At 37.0% G+C, this 23,940-nt stretch overlaps 4 protein-coding genes across 4 annotated transcripts in view; 2 read left to right on the top strand and 2 right to left on the bottom strand.

Moving 5' to 3' along the window:
- The first annotated feature begins 1,477 nt into the window (after positions 1-1,477).
- On the top strand, positions 1,478-4,071 carry LOC101303422. The gene is made up of 5 exons (XM_004299141.1): positions 1,478-1,793; positions 2,671-2,833; positions 2,946-3,012; positions 3,333-3,561; positions 3,684-4,071. Exons 1-5 carry the CDS (start codon positions 1,705-1,707, stop codon positions 3,892-3,894), a joined length of 759 nt encoding a protein of 252 aa, XP_004299189.1. The 5' UTR covers positions 1,478-1,704; the 3' UTR covers positions 3,895-4,071.
- Positions 4,072-5,578: 1,507 nt separating this feature from the next.
- LOC101297353 (GDSL esterase/lipase At3g48460-like) lies at positions 5,579-6,961 on the bottom strand. Its single transcript, XM_004300990.1, has 2 exons — positions 6,332-6,961; positions 5,579-6,083 (listed from the first exon to the last, which is right to left on the bottom strand). Exons 1-2 carry the CDS (start codon positions 6,959-6,961, stop codon positions 5,586-5,588), a joined length of 1,128 nt encoding a protein of 375 aa, XP_004301038.1. The 3' UTR covers positions 5,579-5,585.
- Positions 6,962-9,015: 2,054 nt separating this feature from the next.
- On the bottom strand, positions 9,016-10,354 carry LOC101303124 (phosphopantothenoylcysteine decarboxylase-like). Its single transcript, XM_004299140.1, has 2 exons — positions 9,969-10,354; positions 9,016-9,577 (listed from the first exon to the last, which is right to left on the bottom strand). The coding sequence occupies exons 1-2, from the start codon at positions 10,311-10,313 to the stop codon at positions 9,272-9,274; spliced, it is 651 nt and encodes a 216-aa protein (XP_004299188.1). The 5' UTR covers positions 10,314-10,354; the 3' UTR covers positions 9,016-9,271.
- A 1,668-nt stretch (positions 10,355-12,022) lies between these two features.
- Positions 12,023-23,940, top strand: part of LOC101302836 (callose synthase 10-like) — a 23,899-nt gene continuing 11,981 nt past the window's right edge. Inside the window, exons 1-22 of the mRNA XM_004299139.1 lie at positions 12,023-12,230; positions 12,950-13,047; positions 13,241-13,404; positions 14,152-14,263; positions 14,473-14,583; positions 14,785-14,910; positions 15,041-15,130; positions 16,133-16,230; positions 16,314-16,431; positions 17,008-17,136; positions 17,433-17,509; positions 17,592-17,670; positions 18,444-18,536; positions 18,624-18,726; positions 18,859-18,982; positions 19,068-19,254; positions 19,347-19,399; positions 21,317-21,377; positions 21,944-22,025; positions 22,850-22,899; positions 23,056-23,142; positions 23,450-23,538. Coding sequence (XP_004299187.1) covers positions 12,023-12,230; positions 12,950-13,047; positions 13,241-13,404; positions 14,152-14,263; positions 14,473-14,583; positions 14,785-14,910; positions 15,041-15,130; positions 16,133-16,230; positions 16,314-16,431; positions 17,008-17,136; positions 17,433-17,509; positions 17,592-17,670; positions 18,444-18,536; positions 18,624-18,726; positions 18,859-18,982; positions 19,068-19,254; positions 19,347-19,399; positions 21,317-21,377; positions 21,944-22,025; positions 22,850-22,899; positions 23,056-23,142; positions 23,450-23,538 — 2,339 coding nt within the window. The remainder of the gene's footprint in view (positions 12,231-12,949; positions 13,048-13,240; positions 13,405-14,151; positions 14,264-14,472; positions 14,584-14,784; positions 14,911-15,040; positions 15,131-16,132; positions 16,231-16,313; positions 16,432-17,007; positions 17,137-17,432; positions 17,510-17,591; positions 17,671-18,443; positions 18,537-18,623; positions 18,727-18,858; positions 18,983-19,067; positions 19,255-19,346; positions 19,400-21,316; positions 21,378-21,943; positions 22,026-22,849; positions 22,900-23,055; positions 23,143-23,449; positions 23,539-23,940) is intronic.

The following is a 23,940-nucleotide window of genomic DNA, read 5'->3' as shown; positions in this document are numbered from 1 at the left end:
TTTTGAGCCTACTAACACCTCCTCCAACTGAAATTAACCAAAACAAAAAAGAACAACCTTTTTCTCAGACCAAAAAACAACAAAGCTTGAGAATGTACAGTAATTTAAGAAAGGGGTTTGGTTTGGTCCCCCATTGTAATCACCTAGGGTTTATGATTTGCAAGATCAAGTAGAGAACTCACCCAGCTTAGAAAAGTGAGCTACAGAGAGCAAAAATGAAGCCTCTTCTTTCTTTTAACTCAGCATTTCCAGACATTTAAGGCATCTCTAAATTCCCAACCGTCTAACTGAGACAGTGGTTCAGACATGCATTGAAAACTAATGACAAAACTCACAGCAGAGATTTTTGGAGGAACTGAGGTAGGAAATGAGAGAGATCTTTTGTTTTGTCCTTTTAGCTTCTGCAGAAACTGGTTCAGCACAGTGTCTTTAATTTTCTTGGGTTCCGAGCGAATCATTGCTTACCACGTGTCAGCAGTCTCAGCACCCAAACACAGTGCAGCAGCATTCACTAGGATTGAACTGATGTCTAATTACATAAGAGGTTGGTGGGTGGGGAAACAGAACAGACGAACCGGCCGGTTTAGTCCGATATTGAATTCAAATAAGTAAACCGGTTATATCCGGTTTCGTAATATGTCTCGATTCAAAATTTCAAATGATGAGTGCAACATCAATGACTGACAAAATATAGCAGTAATCACCTAGTTGCCTTTCTCTAATCTAAAAAACATGACTGACAAAATATATGTGGGAGGAGCCAGGTTTTCGACATTGTCATGTGGACTCCGATCCTCTAACATGGAAAATAGTGTAATTGATGTGTTTGGATGTGAATGTAAAAACCGTACGGAATGTGTATTGAATAGTGTTATGATGTGTTTGGATGTAAATGTAAAAACTATATGGAATGTGAATTGAATGTATACATAATGGTATGAAGTATTAATAAGTGAAAAGTAAAGTCTAATAGTCGCAAATGCAGCTCTATTAGACAAAAACAAACACAAAAACAAAAACATTCCTGTCTATTGTACAGGACGGGAATGGAATATGAAATCGGATTTTGTCCGGTGGGACTCATAAACAGGGGACATATAGTATATCGGTATCTCCCAAGTTGACCCGGCAACTATAACCGGGTTAGAACTTGACCCGGCCCAGATAGAAGGAGCATAAACCAATGCAAAGTGGTCCTGTCCTTGTCACATTGCTTGTAATGTACCGTATTTCTCTGACCAAAACAGACGGTTGTGATTGGAAGCAGCAAGGAAAATACCAACCTCATAACCACTCAACCAAAGTAATCAAAGCAGTCAAACACCAGAGTCTAGAAAACTCAAACTTGATTTTTAAGTGGATAATAAAACCTAATCATCAACAAAAACACCAGATAATAAACCAATTTCTCTTTTTCCAAGACCTCCCAATGCAAAGACCAAGTCTTTATCTCTCATCACCCCCTCACTGTTTTTTTAGTGTTTGATGGTGATTAGGTTTTAATGATCAGAGTAGCCTCACAACTACTTCTAGGCTCCAAAGACCTGACCTTTCTTTGTTAAGACCAAAGAACCTTTCTTTTGCATTCTCTGAATTTAAGACCCTTAAAACTCTCTTGGGTTTCTTCTCTCTTTGATCATCTCTTTTTCTGGTTCAGTTTTTGTTGTTTAAATCAAAGGTTGCAAATTTGAGTGAAAAGAGGTGATGGATTATTATGAACAGCTTGCTGCTAGGCCCTCTTACCAAGATTCTCTCAAGGTTCTTGAGGCTGATATTCAGCATGCCAATATGCTGTGAGTCAACCCCTTTTCATATTCTTTTTACTCCAATTTGATCCTTTTCTTTTGGGTTTGATTTTTGGAATTGGGGTTTGTGAAATGCAAAACTCAGTGATGGGATTCTGGGGTTCTGTTCTTAGTTATCTAATGCTAGGCTGTATTCTGCATTTTACTATTTTGAGGCTGAAACCTTACTGTGCATTGTCCAAAAGGGTCAACATGGCTCATGTGATTCTATTGCTTTCTGTTAATTTGGTTTTGTGTTGGGTTGTTTTTTTACTAATTTGAGGCTGAAATGGGTTGTTGCTTTGACAAAGAAAAGAGCACAGAGAGATAAGTAGAGTTTGTTTTTTTTTTTTTAATCTATTGACATTTCAATAGTCTTGTTATATATATAAAGAAAGAATTTATCTCCAGACCGCCAAGCAAAAGGAATGAAGAAAGTGTATCTTAACTTTTGAAGCCTTTGTGTTTCTTCTTTCATAGTCTCGCTCTACGAACTTCAGTTTGTTGACACAGTTACAAGTTTTAATCTTTATATAGATAAGTATTTGCTCATACAAAGTTTACGATCTTTGATTATATTTGATAGTATTGGCTTCTAGAAAAAGTGGCTTTGATATACTGTTAACTTCCACAGAAAGTTAATCAGCAAGCTGTTGTTAGTTTCTTTGTTGCTGGTTAGAATTGAACTAATGCTTTGACTTTACAAAGTGTTCTGCGAGAGAAGCATAACCATTGAAGTTTTGAGAGACTTGTGTTCCTGCTTACCTTATTTTCTAAATTTGTTAACTTTGTTAATTGAATTTGTTAAATGTAATCAGATGATTATTTTGTGATTGATCTGCTTTTCAGTGACTTTTGATTTAACTTGAGTAAAATATGTATGCAGGGCAGCTTCCATACCAAGAAGCAAGGGTGGTACGTTTCTTCAAATGAAATTGGTTTACAATCAGTTGGCACCAATTTTCCTGTTTTTGCTTCAATGGATTGATTGCTCATCATCATGTTTACTTGCAAGCTACTTGAATCTTTTTGACATAGTTATATATAAGGTTGGTTTCTGCTTAGCTGTTCATATGTTCCTAAACAAGTTAGACTTGTTTGATAGTTTCATCTATTAAGGATTGGGTCCAAGCTCTGAATATGTTGGTTTCATGTCTTCAGGTGCACTCAGACGGGAGGGCAGATATCTCGTCTTATGGAAGAAAAGCTACCACCAGCCAATTCTACAGTATGTAAATGGTTTTGACTATTTTGTTCCGTTATCATCTGTCAAAGACACTATTCATTCCTTAGATAGGGAGTAGGTTTTTGAATATGTTTTTATATAAAAATTAGAGAGAAGAAACGTCTGTCTCTTGCATAACTTCACTCGGGGTTTCAAATTTATTGACTGATTTCTCTCAATGAATTCCATATTTCCTGCTATGGTTCCAATTTTCTCATAAACTTTCACTTCAGGTATAGGGTTCTACTTTCAAACTTTAAATGCATAGAACCCTGTATAATGATACTGTGACAGGGAATTCAAAAGCTGCTTTGTTTCTGCAGATGTTATATTACCGTCCCTTCAGCGTCTCCATGGTGATTCCTTGGATGTGGATATCACCCAAGAGGAAGATTTAAAGATGATTGTAAAAAAGAGATATGAGGATAAGATAAAGCTTTCTGACGTCGATTTGGAGCGGGAAAAGGAATGTGGCATCTGCTTAGAGCCTTGCACCAAAATGGTCTTGCCAAACTGCTGCCATGCCATGTGCATCAATTGCTACCGTGACTGGTATAAATCACCGTCTTCTTTCTTCTGTTGTTTTAGATTCATGACTCATGCAGTTTGAGCTTTGATGATGAGGATCATGATTTGCAACCATGCTCACATCTTTGGATTCTTATGTTTTATAGGAACACAAGATCAGAGTCTTGCCCATTTTGCCGGGGAAGTATAAAGAGAGTGTATTCCGGGGACTTATGGGTTCTGACATGCGGAAGTGATGCGGTTGACACTCAAACTGTTTTAAAGGAGGACATGTTGCGATTTTATCTCTTTATTAACAGCCTGCCTAAGGATGTCCCTGACGCTCTATTCCTAATGTACTATGAGTACTTAATATGAATTAACATACAAAATTATGTATAGAGAAGTAGCCAACCGTGACATGTACAGAGTCCGGTAAAGGCGTAAGGCTTTCATGTCGAAAATTTTATTTTCCTTCTAGTTGTGCAAAATAATGTACATGCTCTATGTAAGAGACGAAGTATGAATATAAAGGAGCCATCTCTTTCAGCATGCAGTTTTTGACTTTCCTCAATCTTTGTAAACCTGGATTATCATTATCATGAATCTGCATACTGTCCTGTTCAGTTTATATTGCCAACTGAGTGAGAATGGGAGTTCATCTGCAATTAGATAGTCAACTTGTCCACACATTAGCATTTCATTGCCTACGGCGATGAGAAGAGTTGGAAGAGTTGTGAGAAGCTAGTTTCTGATAAATTTCAAGTGGATTTATCACTATCCCTAGTCCCTTATGAACATTTTGATGCCATTGATGCCATATATTATTCCCCTTACAAAAATGGTCATTCCATGAAAACGGCTCTGTTCCTTAATTTGAGACCTAACAAAGATGAATGCCATCATGAGATTTTAAAGACCAGCTAGTGTGTATGATTTTCTGCACGTTACTGTCATAAAAATATGTTCTTAGACTTAACATTCATTGTTATCTTAGCAATTTTGATTTTTCTCTCAACAATTGATGAATCATGTTCTTGTAATTAATTGCTACATTTATCTAGAACTAGAATGTATGCCCTCTGTATCTTTTAAAGCATTCATATCTACCATCTGGGATGCAAATTTGCCGACCACCATTTTTTGTCCACCCTCATGCCCACCCGCCCACCCATCCATTCTAATGCCAAGTGTCATTTTTCTTAACCATCTCTAACTATGGTTATTGTAATAAATGAATTCTGTTTTTCTTTTTAATTTTAACTTTAACTCTTTCTAAATTAGCCTTTATTATTTCTTTTAATAAATAATAAAACTAATTAATTTTTCTCAACAAAGTTAGTAATCTTTTCTAGATATGAAAATCTGCATCTGAATAAATTTATACGTAGAATAAGAAAAATAGCACATGAGACAGGGATGGTCATTTATTTAAGCTGTAAAGAAATTATTTAGTGTGACCAATTTTTGATGGTGGTTGTAATAAAATTTTTTGAGGTTTTTAAGTAATGTTTATTCTTTGATTTTGTGAAGTTCTGAAATACTGATTAGGTGAAATAGTATTTAACGGCTTGAAAAAGTCATCCATGCGATCAAAGATTTATAATATATACATGTCCATGCGATCCTTCACCCATGAATGTAGATGTATCAAAGTTGTATATCATGTTTGAAATCAACTTAAAATAAATAATAAAGGCTGATTTATAAAGAGTTAAAGTTAAAATTTAAAAAAAACCCAGAATTCATTTATTACAATTTTATATGTAACTTTGGTTAGAGATGGTTAAGAAAAATGACACTTGACATTAGAATAGGTGGATGGGCATGAGGGTGGGCACAAAAGGATGGTCGGAAAATTTGCTTCCCTACCATTTGTGCAAGACCAATCAATATAAAGAGTAGTCAGAGATTCATGCTAGCATTCACAATGCCAAATTTATAGATGTACTTACTATTACATATTAGAAATTGAAGTATTCTCAAACATTGATAGTAGCTAGCATAGAAAAAAAAAACACAAGTCTACTACATAATGTTTTGAGATGCAATGACACAAGCCCAATTGTTCATCCATGACGCATGTCCAACAAGTAACTACATGGAGGGTGAGTCTCTTTGCCGCTCACAAACATATCAGTAATCACCTTGTACATGGCTTCAGTGAGATGAACTCCATCCCAATTTATGTATTGGCTTGGTTTCGAGCAGGCACTAACAGAAGGGGCGCCGCAAGTGGCGAATACATTGAAGTTGTAGGGATCACCGGAGCCACAGCAGGCCTTGAAGCTCTCCTTGAAGCCGTATTGGCTCGGATTCTTCATGACACTGTAATAGGCATTCCAGTAGTCAGCATAGGTGATTACTGCATGAGGAAACTGTTTCCTGAGATCTTGCAACTTGGCCTGGAGGACAAGGTTGTGACTGTAGCTTTGGTTGTTCACACTCTTCACACATCCTATGCTGTCTCTATCGTCTTCAGAAGCTAAGGTCATTGCCAATGGCAAGCACCCCGAAGTCGGCAGACCTTGCACAACCACATACTTTGCACCCTTCTTTAACAATGCCTGCACCGATATAACCGTAGTCGAAATTCGATCATCCACTTATATACACACTGCTAATAACATATCACTTAAGCTATAGGATTCAAAGTTTGGTATAATATAGAAATGAAAAAACGTATGTTAGACATCTCAGTCTTCAAATATTTTTATTGCTAAATACATCCAAAACTTCATCTTTGTTTAGGATCAACTTTTGAGCATAATCGTAATTTTGGACATAAACATGAACATGATGACATAAAATGTACCTGCAGAAAACTAGTGACACTACTGATCCCAAGCTTTTGGATGGTATCACCTGGTATAGTAGATCCAAGAGTGTAAGCATAGTCATTGACCCCAATCTCACCGACCCAAAAAAGTGCATCATCAAAACTTGCTGCTTTGCTGCCCTGAGTCTCCAAGAACTTGTTGAACCAGTTCAGCTGACTCATGATAGACTGAGGAGTGATATCAAGTGTAAGGTTGTTCTTGACAAAGAAGTCATGGTTAATAGCAGTGGAGCCAGCAACAGCAAAGTTGACCCCATGAGAAGCATCAGACCTAGAAGCATTGCTCACTATGTTTCTGTAGGGTTGCAAGTAAGGCAAGGACAGCGATTCAGCTATGAAGTCTATGACTAACCGCCCGTCCGAGTATCGATTCGTTGGGCGGTGGAAGAAGGTGATGCCATATGGGGGGTTTCCAACATTGCCAAAGCCACTAGGGCCAGAGAGAGATCTTGTGTTGCCTGTGTCAGTGAAGGAGTCACCAAAGGCATAGATTTTCTTGAAGGGATGTGAGGTTGTCTTGGTTGAAGGAGTAGAGGCATAACAAGAAGAAGAGGCGAGGATGAAGATGAAGATGGTGGTGATGGCAATGAAAGATATTGAAGCCATTGCTGGTGTTACTGGATTTTACTGATATGCAAGTACAGTCTGGTTTATATAGCTTTTATCTTTTTCAAAATGGCAAACATGTCCTTTCTCTATTTAGCTCTCTGGATGAATTTCTGAGCAGCTTTATGACTGTCATGAGTTAATAACACACTGAATGAGTCATGAAAGCTGTGATTTACAAGTCAGGAGAGCTTCTATTTTTAGTACTATCTGATAGTAAAGATGATCAGCAATAATGGATATATAGGTTCTCACATTTTTACTTTCTTGGGTGAAAAGATCGGTAAGCTTAAATAACTTACCTAGCTACAATCTGTACGTTTACCAGAGGTAAATATCTGTTACACAGAAGGGGGAGTAAAAGGTTGAAATTGACTCGAATTCTCATATCTTATAGAGTCCAGTTATGGGAATATATGGGATCCAGTATAATTACTTCTGAATTATGCTAGCCATATATGAATGTTAGGTGAACATTACTATCAAAGGTGAGAGTCATAACTTTGGCGCTAGTGGTTGAACCTAAAACAATGTTGGCCTTCAATGTTCATGTGCCCACACTCGACTGCACTTATTGAGGTAGTGAGAAGAGATAGGCAGGAAGACATTATGCCTATGGTTTTCTGTTTCCTTTCATATATGAAATGAAATTTAGCAGCATTCATGTTCTTATTTACTCTAGGAGTTTGGGCGGTGTTTTGATCTACCTTCTTTAAAGATTGCAACTACCACCATGACGGTACAGTCGTACGGATAGCTCTTCTAAATGCTTCTGACTTTAAGAATACAGTATGTACTGATAAAAACAATACCATAAAAGAAACATTTATCTATATTTGCCTCATTCTGCAACTAAAACTATAACTATCTCACATAGAACAAGAAATCTAGGTACTAAAGCTGTTTGAGATGTGGTATCTCTGGTAAATTCCCAGTATGCGATGTAGAGTGCATACAAGATCAAACGACCTAATGACTACCTGAATCCAAATCGAACGACATTTGCAGATATTCGTTGGCCTAATTCACATATATACCGAGACATTATGCGCCAGCACAATTCGACCAAGTTATATATACATTCCGAGTCAAATGCTATGATCAGCTTTTACAGCATTTCTTGCAAACTCACACAAATTCTCACTGTATTTTGTAAATGAATATTATGTGTCATCTCAACAGCAACTTTTTCACTCTACTTGCAGATAAAAACGAGGTGAAAGCTGGTTTGTACACAAGGTCAATCTAACTAATGTTTGATAGGAATGCAACTATGCAATTAGACCCTTTATTAGTTAGCAATTATAAAATGTTGGAGGAAATTAAATAGAATGAGTGAACTCGATGTACAAACAAATAGAGAACTGGAATTGAAAGTGTGATCAGGTCACGCCTCTTCAGCATTGCCTGCACAAACTCAACATGAAACGGTAATAGGGGCAAATAAAAAGTACAAGCGCGATCACTGAGGTCACAGTCATTTCGCTTACATAGTGTGATTGCACTTGTCACCGTTTTATGATAAACAAGATCCTAGCCCCCATGTTTGGGTCAGCAAACCATTGTAAAATTGTACTTCTGAGCAGCACGAGGTGGTTAAGCTAGTGTCGGAGACGCTCTTACAAAACCTTCATGACATTCAATCTTTAGTTTCACAATAAAGTAGTTAAAAATCATCAGACTACATTGCCTCTCATAAAACTAAAAGTTCCTAATCGGAGACATGAGATTAAACATATCTCTACTGTATGTGTAATTGTCATTAACATTTTGTGACAAATAACACTCAAACAACTTCCAAAAGATCAACATCAAGTCATACACTCAGTCGTGGTTCACCAACCTCACTCTCCTTTTGGCGAATCTTTTTGGATTTCCTTTTTCAAATGAGTATCGTGATTCATGCATAGCTCGACCTCCATGGCCATTAGAGGCTATAATATAGAAAAGGGACATGTGACATTAATATGGGCATGAGACTATGCAAACTACAACGGCAAATTTGCTTCCAAGGAAAAGATCAACAAGCTGAATCTAACAACACCTCAAAGTTTGTTCCATTCTCTCTAAGCACGTTTGTTTCATTTATCAGTGTTTGTTCCATACAAAACAAGGTCGCCTACGCAGAACAAGAAACATTAAGCACATTGAGAATATCTTTATCATTAGTTGTAGAGCAAATGACAGACCAAGCTTCAATCCATATCAATTATGAGCTGCAGTTTCTACATTACTAAAAAACCATCTACTTTAGCATTTTGAAGATGCTGAGTCAAATTAATACTGTCATCATGTCTCAATATGGCAACTTTACAACCCTGCTGACTGAACAATATTGCCACCTTGTTGAGCTCGTGTTTCATAGAATAGTCTTACGGTAGAATATATAACAGATGGCTCAGCCATTGCACCATTCCCGTAATCCCCACAAGCCAGCCTCTTCGAGACGGGTGGGATGAGTGAAACTCCGAGTTCATCAATGGACATGAGATGTCGTTCAGTGAAGGGGTTCTTCCACATCAAGGTGTTCATGGCTGGTGCAACAAACAAAGGCTTGTTGTAGTCCCATGCTCGCACAACACAAGTGAGTAGGTTGTCACATAAACCGCCAGCAATCTACAAGAGCAAGCGACATTCTTAAAACCAGATGGTATATAAAAATCAGCAAACCTCCAAATAAAACAAGCCAATCAAAGCCAATATCAGGCTTGGCAACAACTAAAGTCATCTCCAGAAATATAAACATCACTTCACATATAATAAATCCAAGAAAAGGGAGGTGCATTAAACATTTATATGGATGCAAGAAGCCTAGATATATGCCATGTTCAAATCCATGTTCAGTTTGTACAAGAGGCAACAAGCAATTAAATTTGAAAGTCACCCACATAACAATTTGAGTGAAATACTAATATGCAGTTTCTGTTGAAATGAACCCGCATATATGTTTCATTGTCGATAATCCAAGTAGAAAAGCAACATGTATAACCAGATAGCTAAATGTTACCTTGGCTAGGGTGTTTGCTGACAATGGGGCAATAACCATGACATCAGCCCAACGACGTAGCTCAATATGAAGCACACTATCACCTATTTTGTTCCAACTGGACCATTCGTCTTCATCCGTGTAAAGAATTACATCCTTGGGAAGTGCTGCCCTATCGATGAAATGCAAAGATGCTTTCGTGGCAATAGCCCTTACTTCAGCCCATTCACAAAAAGAATGACAGAGGTTACCAAACTTTATGGCAGCTACACTTCCACTAGCAGCCAGTAGAATCCGTGGCTTCCTCGTCGCAGCATTGGCTTGTGTTGGTTCCCTTTCTTCTCCGCCAGATTCAGAGCAAGCCATAATATACTCAAGAGATCCCAAGTGTTCTTAACCGTCCTAGATTCACACAAGACCAAAACAAATTGCAGAAGAAAATCAGTTATTCATAAAACAACCTAGAATATGGATGTTGACTGCATAATGCCTTGAATTAAAATATAGAAGATACCAATCCCGCAATTGATAATGAATTTCAACCAATGAAACATTACAAGTACATACTATAATATGACTCCTCATGAGCCCACACATAGAAATGAAGAAGCAGCAAGGTTAAGAATTAAACATACATTCAGTGTTATATACTGCAGATCACATTTACTTTAAAAAGCAAAAAGTAGATTAACAGAAGAACAACTGAAGTACAATGATAAGGAAGAACTGAAGCCCCATCAAACAAAAAGTCAACACTCTACACTTAAATTTTTATTCCAAAACCAAAATAAGAGATAAATTCAATCATTGAAATCCTTGAGAAAAAGGAGCGCCCTATGAAGATACTTGTGCCATATTCCAGTCCAGAAAATTTGCCTTTCCATAGATGACTACATACAGCAACTACACTAAATCTTCTCTTTTCTATTACAAACCAAGGAAAAGTAAATTAAGATTCATAGGATGCAGGTAGATGGCAGAGGTTAGAAGGATCTAACGATGCGATTCCAATTAGCCGGAATTATTATCCAACTGGAATGGGAAAAAGTACACTACTGAGTACTGACCCCAATGCAAGGTAACACTTCAATCCACACCAGCAACTCTCTCATCTTCCCCAAAGCTCCTACAACAAGACCTACATATGTTACACTAATCCTTACACTAAACTTATGACATCGAATTACCCGTAAGAATATTCTGACTCAATTGAAGGACCTAGAATCCAACTCAGACCTTACAATTTTAGATAGCTTTTAGTTCAATTAGATCACTGGAGTGAAGTACTGAGGTGTTGCTTAAGTCACTACAAATCTACAACGCATTCTATATCAGAATCAAAAGAGTAAGCATGAAAACCCTAGAAGTAGAAATGAAACACGTTAAACTCAGAAATATAGAGGAAACAGGAAGCATGAAAATTGAAGAGAAATTAAAAACAGAAATAAAAAAAACCCAGAGATTGAAATTACCTCGAGCCCTGCGGCTACTGTAGAGCGGTTCAATTAAGCTAGGAGGAGATTTCAAAGGAGAAGATCGGAGACCGGAGAGTGAACCGGAGAAGAAAGAGAATAGAGGCCCCTGGAAACCAATTGAAATAAAAGACTGCAAAACTCAGTAGGGGTATTTTGGGAAAACCAGAAAATTCATTTAACGACAACCACGCCTGAAAAGAAGCAACACATGTGATGCAACCAAGTCAAAAAAAAATAAAAAAAAATAAAAGAAAAAGAGAAACGACTTACGCGCCTACGCGGTTCGAAACTTCGGAGACTTAGGTCTTAAGGCCTTCCTCACGTTTAAATACGCAAGGGGTAGTTTCGTAATCTCACTCTTCGTCCTGGTCTCTCGCCTTTCCTCTCTTCTCTGCGTTTGCCATAAGCTTCGTTACGTTTTCTGGTTAAACCTTTCAGATCGAAACCCTTATCGTCTACATTTTCACCTAAGTCCGACTCACCGTTCCCGAGTCGGACCGTTCAACTCGGACCGAGTCACCGTTGACGCCGTGACGCGTTTTTTCCACCATTTCCCGGAGCTACATACGATTCAATCGCTGCTGACCTGGCCTTGCGGGCATGGCTAGGGTTTACGACAACTGGGAGCGGCTGGTGCGAGCCACGCTCAAGAGAGAGCAGCTCAGGACTTCCGGCCAAGGCCATGGGAGGACCCCGAGTGGCATCGCCGGCGCGGTTCCGACGTCGCTCGGCAAGGGCACGAATATCGATGCGATCTTACAGGCTGCCGATGCACTTCAGGACGAGGATGCAAACGTCTCCAGGATTCGTAAGGCTCTTTCTTCGTTCTCATAAGTTTTGAGTTGAAATTTTGCTCAAGTTGATGCTGATTTCTTCGTTGTGGTGCAATTGTTACTTAAGTCTGGATTTGAAAATGTGCTTTGTGATTTCTACTGTAAAATTCTGAGCTGAGCTGAATTGAGCTTGAAAAGTTATGCCAAATGTTTTTGCATTTTAGTGATGCAATTACTCGTCCATGTTTAGTAACTTTACAATGAAAATCGAGGTAGACACAGCTGGTTTCAGAAGCTATTCTTTGTGTAGAAGAAGGGAGATGATGTGTAGTAAACGTCTCGGTTATCATGGTAGTGAAACTGTGAGCTAAGCTACCGTGATGCACCTAATTATTGTGTGCAAAGGTGCATCATGAGTCTTATGAGGTTGTTTCAAATGCACTTCTATTGTCGTGGTAGTGAAACTATAAGCTAGAGTGCTAGACTACCATGGGGTGAAGAGGAAATAATCTTGATGTAGAAAAAACATGTATAATCAATTTGATCTTCCTACTAGTTCACGCCTTTGTTATTCTGTTAGATTTGTGTAAAGGACTCAAGCAGATCATCAGTCCAAATTTAATTTCCCATCTGGATTGATGTATTATTAGATTAAAGTTATCTTTGGAGTATTTGGGTTCCTTGTCTAGTATTTGGCTCAAGGTAGTTTTATCATGTATCAGTATTCACAAGAATTGTATTATTTTCATTTCAGTGTGTGAGCAGGCGTATAGTATGGCGCAAAATCTTGATCCTACTAGTGATGGTAGAGGGGTTCTTCAGTTCAAGACTGGTTTGATGTCTGTAATTAAGGTATTATTTCATCTCAGATTAGTGTGTGATGCTTTTTGAAAAAAACTACTTCGTAATTCATGTGGGTTCACTCATGCAATGACAACTCTCTGATTTAGATTGCTTGAAACATAGGATTTTCCTATAGTATCTTCATTTCATGTCCTTTGACTATAACATTAATTTAGCTGACTGCATTGACCTTTTATTTTAGCAAAAACTTGCGAGAAGGGATGGGGGTCAGATAGATCGCAATCGTGATATTGAGCACCTCTGGGAATTTTACCAGCGCTACAAGCAACGACATCGCCTGGAGGATATGCAGAAAGCGGAACAGAAAATGCGTGAATCTGGCACATTTACTGCTAACTTTGGAGAGTATGTCCATCATTTTCTGCTTTAGTAAAATATTTGTAGTTCTCTCTCTCTCTCTCTCATTTTCTCTGAGTGCAAGATCTACATTATTGAGCTGAAACAATCTTTACGGAGATGAGCAACGATGGAGTTAGTGATGTGAATAATTCTGTTAAATTGTATCATATATTTTGTTTGATGGTCAAGCCTTTGCTTGGATCTGGATGAAAAATCATTTTATTCTTTGGTTGTCAAAACATTTTTTTCTTTTCAAATTAGGCTGAGAGGTTTATAAACAAAAAAGCAATTACCAGGGAGTGAATTTTTGGTTTAGGTAAATTCCAGCCTCCTTGTTTATAACATATTGCCTTGATAAGTAATTTCAATATGCTGGAATGCATAACAGAAGTAAATTGAATCTATAATGTTGTTCATCTCCGGTCTAATTCATGTCCTGCAGCCTCTACATCTTTACTTATTTTGAGGGTTGAATTGGTAATCCAAACTTGTTTTAGGTGACACTTACAGTTTCCCCTAAGCTGTCGTTTTCATGTGTGGATTGTCCCTTTATTTTTAGCACTAGAGTCTGTAATCTTTTTCAATGGTGATTATATAATAGTAGTTTGAAAGAAAATGAGATCCTATGGGTTTCCTCCAAAACAACTGGTTGTTTCAACTTATGGCTTGTGAGGAAGATCTTGCCTTCACTCTTGTGGCTATAATTAGCCTCTTATGTTTTGACCATTCTTTTGTTGTTTCCTGGGAGCGCAGCTATACAGAGATGAAAAAAACAATTGCTATCTTGAGGGCATTAGTTGAGGTGATGGAGTTTCTCAGCAAAGATGCAGATCCTTATGGAGTTGGAAGGCAAATTACAGAGGAGGTACAAATCATTTACATTAGGCTAATTTTTACTACTAAAATCCCATTTGTGTCTTTCTGATCCGTTGTTCCCAAATGCATGTATTGTAGGTTTTATGTTGTCTTAAGTTTATCGTTTTTCCAAGTATTCTGAGCATTATCGTTTTAGCTTCATTTTGTTAGCTTGTTACATATTAATTAATTGTTTTTTTATTATTTTCCGGTTCTTAGTTGCGCAGAATTAAAAGCACTGATAAAACATTATCTGGGGAGCTCACAGCCTACAATATTGTCCCACTTGAAGCACCATCACTAACCAATGCAATTGGAGTATTTCCAGAAGTAAGTAGAGCCTAAATTTTGAAAGTTTATCCATTTTTTATGCCTTTGAACAGTTTGTTGCATGCAGTTTGTTTTTGTTTTTGGTTATGAATATTCAGATAGTAATTTTTTTATTAATATTAAGAATAAATAACAAGTATTTTTAGTATATGCGAATTGTTTATTACTGTATTACATATTCTCATCTGGTGATCCTTCCAGGTTAGAGGTGCAATATTGGCAATTAGATATACTGAACAATTCCCTAGGCTTCCAGCTAAATTTGAGATATCTGGACAACGGGATGCAGACATGTTTGATCTTCTGGAATATGTTTTTGGGTTTCAGGTTTGTATCTCGCTACATTTTCCTTAAGCCTAGTTATCTCTGTAAAATCTTTTCTGATAAATATAACTCTATGCACAGAAGTTCAATGTCAAGTTCTCTTCTTATGTATCTGTAAAATATGATATTGCAGAAAGACAATGTAAGGAACCAGAGAGAGAATATTGTCCTTACAATTGCAAATGCGCAATCTCGCCTTGGTATACCTGCTCAGGCTGATCCAGTGAGTGATTCATTGGCCTAACTCGTTATGCTCCTCCTATTCATGTGAATGGACACCATTATTTTCTTTGTCTATGCTGATTTATGTTGCCCTATGACTTGTATCAAAATTTTGCAATGGGTCTTTCTGCCATAGAAACATTGCATTTGTTCATTGTCTGCAAATGTCATATTTATGCAAAAGAAGTTGAGTGAAAAATTTTCAGCGTACAAGACCTTTACCACCTGTTCTATATAGCTTGTGACGCAATTGATTCCAAAGAAAATAAAATTTTATTTATGTTGTGTTTTTTTCCCCTATTCTTTTAGTAATATTATTTAGCTAAAGCAAAGTAGCCTTTCAAGGTCTTCGTCTTTATTTCTTACAAAATCTGTCAATTCAAACCATGAAGCATGGTTAACTTGTTGAGTTTCTGAAGCATGTTACCTTCGTACTCCTATTGAAGTTAATGCTGATAAATTCAAGTTTTCTTTGCTGTGTTTGAGTAAAAGTTAACCTTAAATTTCTTGTTATGCTTCTAGAAATTTGAAATGTCAATATCAAGAATCTCTGAAAGCTACCAAAATAATAGTATATGAAGGAATATATCACTGAACGACATGTTCAACTGTTGGTGTTATCATGTATAAGGTGTAGATGCTTAATCCTGTCCAGACCCATACAACAGTCTGAATGTAAGCTTGGCACTGTGGTAAGATTGCTCCGTTGCAACCTGAAGGTCCCAGGTTTGAACATGGAAATAACCTTTCCCCAGATGGGGGTAAGAGTGTTTCACCTGACGATCTCTAGGCTCTGCAATGGCTTGGTCCCATGCATATTGAGCTGTATTGTCAATTGTGCTTGTTATTCTCTATTTTGTCTTCTAGCATCATGTATGTGATTTTAAGATGGTGCTTGTCATTCTTTTTTTTGCATGGTTTTATCAAAAATATCTTCTTGGCATAGACAAGAAAATTCTAGCTGTGAAGCTCACTGATAATCTATATATTTTTGCATCCCCAGAAAATAGACGAGACAGCAATCAATGAGGTATTTCTGAAAGTTCTGGATAATTATATCAAATGGTGCAAATACCTGCGGATCCGGCTTGTATGGAATAGGTCATTTCTGCAACCTAATGATTTCCTAAAGTACTTAATGCCTAAGGGCCTTTGCACTCTTCTAATTGATATTACTTCCACAGTTTACAAGCAATTAATCGGGACAGAAAACTTTTTCTGGTGTCATTGTACTTTCTGATATGGGGTGAGGCTGCAAATGTTCGCTTTCTTCCTGAATGCATTTGCTACATATTTCACAATGTAAGGCTCCAACATTTCTAGTCAATTTTTTTTGCAGTTTGATCTGTTCGGTTCATTTATAGTAGCTTAAATATCTGGTTATTTATTTGACTGCTAAATAGTCTCATTAGCATCGTCTGTTGTGGGACTGAACTGTGCTAACTGCAAAGTGGCTCCTTGTAACTTTTAATTTTTCTAACAAATGCCTGGGATCATAAATCCAACTTCACGAAATCATTTGTCTTGAACCTCGAAAAGAAATTGAAGTTTAAGAATTTTGGCTTATATCCCAATTATTTGCAAATTAAAGTAAAATTATCTTTGAACTAAAGATGAATTTTGAGAAAACTCTGTTTTGTCAATATGTAACAACATTTAGTTATTAAGGATGATGGCTCCATTTACATGATGTGTAGATTTTCTATGGCTACCGGAAATGGCTGGATATGAATCATGATACCGTTTCTCCTTTACTGTCAATTGTTTTATGTTCGTGATTTGTGCAGAGACTTCTCTTAGAGATAATAGCAGTACATTTGTTGAATTCTTTGTGTCATTACTCATGAGATTTAACAATCATCGCTTATGGTTCTGCAGATGGCGAAAGAGTTAGATGCCATATTAGATCATGGAGATGCTATTCCTGCTGGTAGCTGCACAATAGAAAATGATTCTGTGTCCTTCCTTAAGCAGATTGTTGAACCTATCTATGAAACATTGGCAGCGGTCAGTGGACTCTATTTTATCTTTATGCATCTTACTTTGTTGTTGACTTGTATCTGTCCAACTTGTATCTTTTCAAGTTTTGCCAACTTTATTAGATGCCTTCTATGTGGTATAGTTTGGTCTAGTCGCATACTCTTCCTATTTTGTACTCCAAGTAGAAAAGGTGATTGCTTTCCGGGCATTACAAATATAGTGGCTGTTTTCATTTTAGGAGCTATCTAGTCGCATACTCTACCTGTTATGTACTCCAATTGGTTTCGAGAATAACTTCTGCTTTGCTTTAACCTTGCATTCAGGAAGCTGATAGAAACAATAATGGGAAAGCTGCACATTCAAAATGGCGGAACTATGACGACTTCAATGAATACTTTTGGTTTGTTTTCTTGTTGTTCAATTTATGGATGAATAATATGATTCCTTCTTCAAGGCATGTGAATTATCTGTGGAATATGTAGGTCACCTGCTTGTTTTGAGTTGAACTGGCCTATGAGGAGGGATTCAGCATTTTTGTTGAAGCCTAGAGGGAGGAAAAGGGTTAGTTGTTTGATTATTTCTTGCGGAATACACATACTGTATTTTTTTTTTTGTCCATCTGAAGTCTTTACAACTTGGACATGAAAGTTCAGATTTTCCATTAGCCGAAGTGGTGAGGGAGGGTGGGGAATTCGGTTAGGATTAAGCTAGGTCAGGGGTTCAATCGCCTCCAATGTTACCAAGAAAAATGGGTTCTCATGTTTCCTCTTTTTTGTTTTTTCCGTAAAAAATTGTGGCGAGTATTTTGGCATAGAGTATGAAAACTAGTGCAGTTGCATAAGAGTCATTTGAAACTTTGAAGGGGTTGATGACCTCGTCGTTTGCAGTATCTTACCTTTGTCTCTTATTCTTTTTGGTTTAAAACTTTTAATAAATAAAATGATTGCTTCTTCTCAATAATTAAATAAATTTTCCTCTAATACAATAAATTTCAATGCGAAACAATATAATCCCTCGACTATTTATTTTTAATCCTATGATAAAAATTAGAAATTAATAAATATTAGCATCATACTTCTCTATTACCTCCATTCATATTTCTTAATTGTGTCATGGGTTAAATTTGTCATCTTGTTGACATGATTGCTTTGGTAATCCTGTGTTCTCACTTGCTACGTTCTTATTTGATATTTATTTTTTTTAATTTTTTTTTATGATGTGGGTGGTTAAGTCAAAATTAAGGTTATGCAAATAATTCACTACTTGCAAATCGTTAAACCTCATTGAGTTTTTTTTTTTTTCCTCTTTTGTTTACTATCTCTTTGGATTGGCAGACAGGAAAGAGCACTTTTGTTGAGCATCGAACGTTTCTTCACTTGTATCGAAGTTTCCATCGACTCTGGATCTTTCTAGCTTTGATGTTCCAGGTTCATTTTTGTTTCTGCATATCCTATCGTTGTAGTGAGTTCCTTTGGATTAAACTCGTTGTTGACATTTGTGTTTTCTCTGCGAAGGCTTTGGCAATTATAGCCTTTAATGATGGGAAGATCAATTTGGCTACATTCAAGAGTGTGCTCAGCATTGGGCCAGTATTCGCTATCATGAACTTTGTAGAGAGTAAGTTCTTTTTATTGTTTTCATTTTTTTATTCTGCGTTCCATATTTTTTGGACTGCTATTTTCATGTTACCTGAACTGAAGTTGCAAAAACTCATTCTGGGTTTGTCTTAATTCATTGGATGCTGTGCAGGTAGTTTGGATGTGTTGCTCATGTTTGGGGCTTATACTACAGCCAGAGGCATGGCTATCTCAAGGCTTGTAATTAGATTTTTCTGGTTTGGTTTGAGCTCTGCCGCTGTGACATATCTTTATCTGTGAGTAAGCTTTCATTTGCAGAGGTTACCACTTTCCTCTAACTACAGTATGAGTAAATTCATTTATTATATGAATTATATGCAGGAAAGTCCTGCAGGAAAGGAATCATAACTCAAACAATTCGTTCTACTTCCGGATATACATTCTTGTACTGGGTGTTTATGCAGCTTTACGCCTAGTTCTTGCGCTATTACTCAAATTTCCGGCATGTCATAAGCTCTCTGAAATGTCAGATCAATCATTTTTCCAATTTTTCAAGTGGATATATGAGGTAAGTCCTATTCGAATAGTGAACGGATAGTTTTGGATACTTATGTCCCTATTTGGTGATGTATCTATTATCTACTTCATTGAATGTTTCAGGAGCGTTATTTTGTTGGACGTGGCCTTTATGAGAGGATGAGTGATTATCTCAGGTATGTGGGGATGGAACTTTGAATCTTTGGCTATTATTGTTATTGTTAAAACAAATGGTGTTTTGAGGCATTTCTGTTATGCTTTTTGTCAACATCCTGGTATCAAAAATCCCATGCAGTTGAGTTGAGCTGACTCTGATTATAATAGGACTGAGGCCAAGTCATAAGGGCATCTCCAACTATTGGTCTATAACCCAAACCTAAATTCAAATTTTAGGCCAACCAAACCTAAAAATATTCATATGAGTTTTGCATCTCTAACCGATGAAGTCAAGACTCAAACCTATTTTGATTTTTATATCATTGTTCAATCTTAAATGGAGTCAAACCTACACATATTTTAATCATTAATTGTTTTATATTAATAAACTATAACACTAACCCACACCCACTCACTCATTAATTATAGGTTTTAGTTCTATTTGGTTGAGTGAAAATAGGACACAATTTAGGTAAATCCTATTTTAGCTCAACTTGGATAGTGGGTTGAAGATTAAATTTCACAAAACCCAAACCTATTATAGGTTTTAGACCAAGGATTGGAGATGGTCTAAGTTGTTGACTATACGGTATAGTGTATAGAAAAGGTTCATTTTAAAAATACTAATTCTTCTAGAATTGGGTATATTCACTTGGCTTGTATGTACCATCAGCCAGGATTCATTTTGGTAGATATTCAGATAATAACAGATAGATTCATGGGACCTTTTCTTATCACTTTTGAGTTCCAACTCTATATATAACTATTTTATATCCGTACATGAAAATGACCCTCATATGAGAACCTCTAAATCAAGGACTCCATTAAGACTTTCAAATCAATGATTGGATGACTAGTATGTTTTGAGAAATAATATTTCAATGCTTTTGGAAACACAGGTTCAACTGTTGATTTATAAGTCCTCATATTATACTTTCTGTTATATACTTATATTATATATATGTATATGTGTATATATATATATGTGTATATATACAGGCCTGTTCTGGTGCGGACGTCCGCACTCGGCTTAAAGTGCGGACTTCCCTCCGTTCTCCTCCGTCTGGCGCCGATGACGGCGTGTCTCCACCCCAGCGGACTCCAGCAGTGTCCCCGATCACTTTCCCTCCCCGGCGAGTCCGCCGAATTCCAGTTTTTCGGCGAGATCACCCAAAACTTCAAAGAAGATCGATCTGGCCTGAAAACTGGAATTCAGCGGACTCGCCAGGGAGGGAAAGTGGTCGGGGATGCTGCTGGAGTCCGCTGGGGTGGAGGAGCGCCGTCCGGTGGCGAACGGAGGGACCGAGTGCGGACATCCGCTTTGGTGTGTGTGTGTGTATATATATATAATAGAGGGAGTTTTTAAAGAGGTGTTGCTCAACTTTGAAATTTAAGGACCTTCATATTTCCAACGTGTAATTCAATGATTGGAACCATTAATTCTCTTGTTCCCCTATGCAAGCAGAAATACTACGAAAAAAATGAAATAGTTGAAGCCTTTAAGGCCCGGAAATTTGAAGTTGAGGGGGTCCTCTCTAAAGCATATATATATATTATATTGTTTTCTCCTTTTTCCCAGTGAGACTGTGACTTTAGAAGGCTATTCCATTTTAGTTGATTTAACCAATTTTAGTTTATGAAGGCTATTCCATTTTCACCTAATTATATGTCTTGGGAGGTTTTTAAAATTCATATTGGTCAATGTACTTATGTTTTGAGTACTTGGTCATTTCCATATTTGGTATATATGGTGGTTGGAGCATGATCGAGCTCTACATCTCAATATTTAAGACTACTTTTGTTGAATTCTCCTTGTCATGTAAGTGTAAGATGTGCTTCTTGGAGTAAGTTGTGCATTCTATCTGTTTGAGAACCCCATATATGTAGAAGTGCCTCATAGTTGTATTGAGTTTTCACTGAAATCTTTACTGCTGCAGGTCTGTGCTCTTTTGGTTGGTAATCTTCACATGCAAGTTCCTTTTCACGTACTTTCTCCAGGCAAGGCTATGCTTCAGTATTCCCAAGTTTTAAGTGATCAATCTTACTTTTTGCTGACCTGAAATTTGTATCATACTTTTAAGTTTATAGGAGATATCATGTTTGGTTGAGAAGGAAGACTGAGATTTATTATTTATTTTATGACGAGGAGTGGAGCTGTAGCGGGGTAGAGTTAACGTCACAGTCTCACGTGGGGGGGGGGGGGGGCGTCATCTCTGTCCAAACATATATAAATATTCATTTTTATGATTTGAGGGCGGGGGAATTGAATAGAATGTTTCATGCATGAATTTGTACCCTGGAGTTATTTCAGATGGAGTATGAGGCTATCTTTCTTTGGGGCATCTATGTCCGATCATTTTATAGAAGTCCCTTCTGGATCTGGGGGTGGGAGAATTGAATTTAATGTAACCAGGGTGAGGCTGTACACCAGAGATGTTGGAGTTGTTCTCCAGGCTGTATTTGTCTCCCATGTCTTATTACCAAAATTGTTGTTTCTTATACAATACAACAAACGAGGTGTCATTTACATGCTTCCCATATTAATTTATTTTCTCTCCTTCCAGATTAAGCCTCTTGTTGAGCCGACGCAAATTATCGTGGACCTCCCATCTGTGCAATATGCATGGCATGATTTGGTCTCACAGAGTGAGTTTCATAATATTTTGTTTCTCTTGTTGTTTATGCTCATTAACGAGGATGCTTGACATCGGCAGTCAATCGTACATGTAACTCATGTCATGGAATTAAGGAGAGAGAAAAAAAGAAAGAGCAAACATTGTAGTATATAGGCTACATTCTCTTACTTAAGAGAATTGCATAATTTGAATCATATTAAAATGATCATATACTGTCTACTTCTCACAATATCATTTTTTTTCCCTTCTTTTTCTGGGTCACATCTTAATATCAATACACTGCACCTTAAGCCTGATTCAAAACAGTAAATGGTAAAGCTAGTACCTAAAAGTAATGGACCTTATGTGGATATTAGATATCTTGGTTGTGATTGTCTCTTTCTTTATTTTATGTGAAAGTAATTAATTTTTCTTATTACAAACTCCGATCTTATTTTTCAGTGAAATTATCTTATCATAGTACGTTTCTGGTGATAACATGTGTCCCTAGCCATTTTTAGCGCTTGAGCACTAGACTCCTTTTCCGCCTCCTTATACTCTTTTTGTCTCAATAAATAGCTTTTTCTTAAAAAAAAATAATGAACAATTTGGTCTGTCATGTTGATTCCCATTGGCTTTATTTGGTCTTTGTGCTCTATTGCAATTCTTAATTTGAGCATATATCTGTGGTTAGATGGAATAATTGGGTGTAATTATTCTCTGTAATATGAAGCTTTGGATGGACTTGATATATTTTTGGTACAAATGGACGGTCATCTGCTATTATTTTGATCTGCGAGTGCTTGAAATATAATTTTCTACATGTTATTGATGTATAGCTACATTTTTTGGCAGACAACAAAAATGTGTTAACTGTAGCTTCCCTATGGGCTCCTGTTGTGGCTGTGAGTATCTCCCTTCCCAGCTGCAAACTTTTTGAAAATGCGATATTTCAGCTATCTTTCACAACTGAAAGAAGTGTTATGTTAGACTTAAATTGTGAAAGATTATATTATGCTAGGCTAAAGTATTTTGTTTCGTATACTATCCCTATGTTTCAGATCTATCTTATGGATATTCACATATGGTACACTCTGTTATCGGCCGTAGTTGGCGGTGTAATGGGTGCAAGGTCTCGGTTAGGCGAGGTACTTAAATTTTCTCAGTTGTAGCAAATTCTCTTTTTGAACTATGGTTATCTCCTGCTCTTTGGCATATTAGCACTGTTATCTTGTGTTTTCTAGTTGTTAGAGGAAAAGGTGGAAACATATTGTGCAACACCTTACTCTATGAGTCTATTGTCCCGTCTTATATCTAAAAAAATTAAAAGATTCCATCTCTGTGCATCTTCATCTTTCTTTAGATTTAACTGGACTTCTCATGTCATGTTATAGTGAACACTCACGTGTCCTGCAGTTCCAAACATTGATTTCTGTTGTTTGTTCTTTGTGACAGATACGCTCTATTGAAATGGTGCACAAACGTTTTGAGAGTTTTCCAGAAGCTTTTGTGAAGAATCTAGTTTCACAATCACAGAAACAAAGGTTTTTCCTTGGCACATAAAATGCTGATCCTCCTACAAGAGGATATTACTTGCTGTTATTCTTTACTTCATTAGTTTTAGAAACTGTGAAAATTGAGAGCGAAAATGAAGCAGGAAACGTGATCCATTTTAAATGATATACTTCAAACTTCTTTGGTGGTAATTCTTTATTTTTATTTTTTTAATAAAATCAAATGTTTCAAGGTTAAATATTGTCAATATGGTTTTCATTTTTAGGGTATAATGAGATTGCGAGTCAAATGTGTATTTGTATGTAGTAGATATTGACTAGACACATGCATGGGAGGAAACCATTGGGAGGGGGAATTGCCTGAGAGAGAGAGAGAGAGAGAGAGAGAGAGAGAGAGAGAGAGAGAGAGAGAGAGAGAGAGAGAGAGAGAAG

The sequence above is a fragment of the Fragaria vesca genome, linkage group LG5 (genome assembly GCF_000184155.1).
Source record: "Fragaria vesca subsp. vesca linkage group LG5, FraVesHawaii_1.0, whole genome shotgun sequence".
Lineage (NCBI taxonomy): Eukaryota > Viridiplantae > Streptophyta > Magnoliopsida > Rosales > Rosaceae > Fragaria > Fragaria vesca.
Note: the sequence above shows the minus strand (reverse complement) of the source record. Positions and strands in the feature narration are given on the sequence as shown.

Excerpts from the sequence above, each read along its gene's own strand:
- LOC101297353 (XM_004300990.1), bottom strand. The coding sequence starts at position 6,961 with ATGGCTTCAATATCTTTCATTGCCATCACCACCATCTTCATCTTCATC. Across the intron at positions 6,084-6,331 it reads GTGTCACTAGTTTTCTGCAG|GCATTGTTAAAGAAGGGTGC; the intron begins GTACATTTTATG and ends ATATCGGTGCAG.
- LOC101303124 (XM_004299140.1), bottom strand. The coding sequence starts at position 10,313 with ATGGCTTGCTCTGAATCTGGCGGAGAAGAAAGGGAACCAACACAAGCC. Across the intron at positions 9,578-9,968 it reads CAGCAAACACCCTAGCCAAG|ATTGCTGGCGGTTTATGTGA; the intron begins GTAACATTTAGC and ends TTGCTCTTGTAG.
- LOC101303422 (XM_004299141.1), top strand. The coding sequence starts at position 1,705 with ATGGATTATTATGAACAGCTTGCTGCTAGGCCCTCTTACCAAGATTCT. Across the intron at positions 1,794-2,670 it reads ATTCAGCATGCCAATATGCT|GGCAGCTTCCATACCAAGAA; the intron begins GTGAGTCAACCC and ends ATATGTATGCAG. Across the intron at positions 3,013-3,332 it reads TACCACCAGCCAATTCTACA|ATGTTATATTACCGTCCCTT; the intron begins GTATGTAAATGG and ends TTGTTTCTGCAG.